General features: G+C 50.1%; 3 protein-coding genes across 3 annotated transcripts; all 3 read right to left on the minus strand.

The window, feature by feature from the left end:
- Positions 1 to 1,011: 1,011 nt before the first annotated feature.
- SARC_06752 (hypothetical protein) lies at positions 1,012 to 2,821 on the minus strand (the record flags this gene model as incomplete). Its single annotated transcript, XM_014299338.1, has 3 exons — positions 1,012 to 1,881; positions 1,925 to 2,029; positions 2,681 to 2,821. 3 exons carry the CDS (start codon positions 2,819 to 2,821, stop codon positions 1,012 to 1,014), a joined length of 1,116 nt encoding a protein of 371 aa, XP_014154813.1.
- A 47-nt stretch (positions 2,822 to 2,868) lies between these two features.
- Positions 2,869 to 3,920, minus strand: SARC_06753 (hypothetical protein; the record flags this gene model as incomplete). Its single annotated transcript, XM_014299339.1, has 2 exons — positions 2,869 to 3,432; positions 3,495 to 3,920. The coding sequence occupies 2 exons, from the start codon at positions 3,918 to 3,920 to the stop codon at positions 2,869 to 2,871; spliced, it is 990 nt and encodes a 329-aa protein (XP_014154814.1).
- Positions 3,921 to 4,009: 89 nt separating this feature from the next.
- Positions 4,010 to 4,273, minus strand: SARC_06754 (hypothetical protein; the record flags this gene model as incomplete). Its single annotated transcript, XM_014299340.1, has 1 exon — positions 4,010 to 4,273. A coding segment is annotated over one exon (264 nt), but the record flags the coding sequence as incomplete, so codon positions are not given.
- Between the last annotated feature and the right edge of the window lie 534 nt (positions 4,274 to 4,807).

The following is a 4,807-nucleotide window of genomic DNA, read 5'->3' on the forward strand; positions in this document are numbered from 1 at the left end:
ATATATATATATATATNTAGTATATATATATATATATATATATATATATATATATATATATATATATTATATTATATATATATATATATAGATATATATATAGATATATATATATATATATATATATATATATAAACACGTGTTATTCTTAGTTGACCCCCCTGGTCGTGTCTTGTGTCGCCTGTTGCTCTGCGGTGTATATCGCCGGACAGCTTTGGCACTCAGACACCACAGTACCATACTGGCCGCTCTCTGTAGACCTTCAGTCTCACCACTCCCAGACACTCACTGGCAACAGTATCACTGCTGCAACGAACTTGATATACCACTGTCGCTAATTAATACCATCGGTGTGTATAGGGAACAAGATACTGTTGCAGGACCTGATTGAACAGCGAAGTGCAAACTATAGAATACAATCGGTGTCTAATTAGACTAATGTACTGCGCGTTTAGTGAAGAGTATCGGCTTGACCCGAACATTTCATTCAGCGATACGGCACAAAAGAAAACACCAATGTCAAGAACCTGAAGGCAAGATTCCACGTGTTCCAAATTGGGACAGTGATGTGGCCGGGAACTCTACGTGACTGGATTGACGCCTTGTATAAATATCTTACTAAACGTTGCCCTTCAATAGCAGGAATTGTTCGGGTTCCACGGTCTATGTTACGATTACCTCGCCCCCCCCCCCCACCTCCTGACCTCGAATTTAAAATCATGTACGGGTCTGCCTGAGTAAAAATTTGCTCGTATTTGGAACGCACAGATAAAATATACGACATAACTGAGAAGTACACTTTACTGTACGTTATCGAGCGTCTGTCAAGGGCAAAGTACTCGAAGGCATGCACAGACGATCTTCAGAAGCCTGATTTTAGGGTTTGCTGCCATCACTATGCCGTGGCTGTAGTATCACAATATCGGGATATATCTATCGATTAATTTATGTGTATTCACTTATAGCTGTGTATAGAATGATGAATGGACCGCTGGTGAATTGTCCAGGACTCTAAGCTACGATATTGGAAACAGAGCCGTACGTCTCCTCAGGCTTCAACTGATCCAGTATGGGCTGCACACGCTCTGCCAGCTTCTCTTTGTTAATATCGTCCATATGGAGCGTGGCCCAATAATCCCTCAATTTCTGCGAGCGGTCCTTCCGTCTCAGCTCGTAAAAGACTTTTTTGGCTTTGAAGAATTGGCCTGGACGTGGGTTGAGGGCACACCGCAGCACATGTGAGCGTGTGTCTCCTCCGAAACTTCCCCAACACAGCGCACAGAACTCGTTGTTCTCGCGCGGACACGAGTCGCACGTCAAGGCGAAGCAGGCGTCAAAGGACTCGTCCAGCACATGTCCCATTCCCGGACATCGCAGAGGCAGGATCTCGTTGGCAATGTGGTTGAACTCGCGTTCCTCGGCAGCCTCGCGCCGCAGCTCCAACAGCACCTCTGCGCGGACTTTAGGTTTATTCACCAGACTCATGGCTTTGTCGAACGTCGCCTTCGTTACATGCGGTGCATATGCTTTGGGCTCCCACAGGTCGTCACAGCCACTCACCCGCATGATGCACGGCAGCAGTCCATTGTGGCGCGCGACATGGTTGATGCTGTTCATGTCCAACGCCAAGGCCCTGTCCACACAGTCGTTGCACACCACGTGCCCGTTCTTGCACGTGAGACCGCCCACCGCCGCATAGGTGTCCATACATACCCCACACATGCGCGCACTGTGCAGCTCACTGAAGATGGGCATCGCGAGCACATCCGCTAGCGTGGGACGCTCCGAGGCCTTATCAGTTGTCATTTGGTGGATCAGACTGGCAATACCGGCGTCGGTCACGGTGCTGTAGATGCCCGTAACACACAGCCCATGGAACAGCTCGCGCAGAACAAGCCCTAGCGAATACACGTAACTTGCTCACATTCTGCGAACGGATATCAGGGGCCGCGTATTCCCGCGTGGTGCCCGCGGCCGATGTCATAGTGCTTTTGGCATCGCGCACATCATCAAAGTCACCCAGCAACGCCTGCACAGTAAAGTAGAACATTTTTAAATGTGGGTAAAGTGTAATCAAACATGGTTTGAGCGGCCTATGACAGACATCAAGCATGGTAAATAAGGATAACTCTGTCCTACACAATGCCCAGTAAATGTGCGCGGTGTACGATCTGATACCAGACACGAAAGTTCGAAGGGTACACGAAGGGGTGGTTGATAGTACTCTGTCGCAAACAACTTGGGTCAATCGGCCTATGTGGAAGTGCATTGTACAATATGAAGCGGTGTGTCATCGATAGCTGGGTGAACTAGCTAACAACAATGTCGATCTTTGACAGCTGACCGAATGCAAAACATTCAGTCGGACTGAGCAGACATAAGTCATGGCAGATTATATCGGTGCGAGTGGCATGAGGAAACTCAAGACATTGGTGGGATGAGTGCCCCAGGTAGCGTCAAGTCTAGGCTGCGTTTTGACCTAGTGCAAAACTGATCAACGAGCACAGAACAGGAAGAGCTGTCCTCAATGGACCTAACATTCAAGAGAACGAGTCCAATGCGAGACAGTTCTGTCGGCCACAAGGTCGACATATTCTAATTTACCTCTGGATACACTAAACAAATGCAATGTAGCGATAGTGTATTAATACAAAACTGATACAATATTAATACAAAATACCTCATGCGTGGACGTCATGAAGATGTTCTTGGGTTTGAGGCCACAATGCACAATGTCCAGTGATCTGGTGGGCCATGCGCAGGCACAGCGCAGGATCTCGTTGATCCACGCGGATAGGTCGCCGTTCGCGTAGTACGGCATGAGCACGCGGCCCCACTCGTTCTCTGTGAACACCCCCACCACAGGCACTATGTTGAGCACACCGCGCAACGCACCCAGCTTAGCACACGTCCGCAGAAGTGCGAGCGATGCTGCACCGACGCGAGGTTGTAGGACTTGACCACCACATCCTTCCCACTCGCATCCGTGCGCCGCCACACATTCCGCCCAGGCCGTCCCGACAGTAGTTCACCCGCCGGGTAGTTGGTCTCCGTCTCCCCCATGCGCAGAAGCCCTAGCCTCGCACACTCCAGCTCGTCCACTGTAAAGCACTGCAGCACACTGGGATGCTTAAGTAGCTCGGGGTAGTGGCGCTTGGCAAACTGCAGCCACGCCGCCACCTCTCGGCCAGCAGCCCTCTCGCGGGCCCTGGTGTCGCGTTCCCACTCTGCGCACCTTTGTCGCACCTCGGCTTCTTCGGTGTCTGTATCGGCTATGAGGATGTGGCCTTTCCACTTCTTGCGTTGCTTTGCTATATCTAGGCTTATCTGAGGCTGTCTCTCCACCACCGACAAGTCAGGGGCCGTCAACCCCTCAGTCAACTGGATATGCTGCCACTTCCGTTGGGCACGCTTATCATCATAATCATTGGCCTGTTTGTAGTACGTGGCAATAGCTGCCAACGCAGACTCCAGTGAACACAACACCTCAACACTTCTTGGGGCTCCGACAGCTTGTGCGCGGTTCTCTCCTGCAAGGCCATCTCTGCACTCAGACCAGCTACGCACTCGTCCATGCACTTCCGCCTACTACTTGCGTTGAGATCGTTGTACCCAAACTCCCGCAACAACGCGCCCACGAGCGTGTCGCGCGCATTGGCTATCGCAGCGTCGCACTCTGCACTGACAGCGGACTCATAGCCAAGATCACAGGCGAACCGCAAGGCTTCACTCCTGGCATATCTGCACAGTCTCTGGACATCCTCGAGATTCACATCATTTGTCATATCTTCCGGTGGGTCGTGTGAACGTGTTCGGAGCTCAGCAAGTGTCTCGATAGCACATGCACCAATCTGAGTATTTGGATTGGTGGGTCGATGTTGCAGAGCTGTCGCAATCAGATCGATACACTCTCGCCGCATACGGTCGCGTTGTGCGACAGTCCCATCCTGCACATTATCCGCCTCACGAATCTGTGTTTGGAGTGCGGTGAAGGTTTCCAGCGCCACCTCTAAAACGTGTTCTCGGCTGCTGAGCTATTCTCCATGTCACGTAACACATCACAGCACCATGTCACCAGGTCGATGGCCTGCTGTCGTGCCTGTCGCATGTGTGTGGTGTGTTGATAGCAGGCATCGGCGTCGGCAATGAACTGCACGAGTGACTGTCCGTCACCAATGGGCAGTGCAACGCTCGCTGCTTGCTGCGCCAACGCTGCAGTGTCCGCCCGCGCTTGCTGGATGCACGGGACGAATCTGTTCAGAGACTCAAAGCGCTGAGTGATCAGGTGATAAAGGGTAAATGAGTATGGACGGAGATGAGTAAGTATGCAGTGGATCATGGTTTGTACGTATACTCAAATCTGAAAACGGCGATCGAATTTGTTTAACAGCTGGATGTAAGTAGTTTTAAAATCGATATACCGCATACAGATACAGCGAAGTGTGCGTAAGTACGTGGAGACATCTCCGCGTCCTGCAGCCCAGATTACACATAGTACACGACATTGATAGAAAATATAGCAACAAATATATAAATAAATAAATTTGGCAATTTCGCGACAACGGCGCACACGACATACAGGTTGACCATGATTTCCCAATCTAAGAACGTATAACATTAACGACACTCTAGACGTAGGTGCCGACACCATCATAGTACAATACTACCGCAGCCGTAGTATGCCGGACTAGCAATCATAGCCTTTGCGGAGTGTGGTAGTCGCATCTTTGTAGCAATACGTGACTCAAGGGTGTTCAACTGTTCAATATTTCACTACGACCTCATCACCTAGTATACGAACACCCTC

Source organism: Sphaeroforma arctica (assembly GCF_001186125.1).
Source record: "Sphaeroforma arctica JP610 unplaced genomic scaffold supercont1.495, whole genome shotgun sequence".
NCBI lineage: Eukaryota > Ichthyosporea > Ichthyophonida > Sphaeroforma > Sphaeroforma arctica.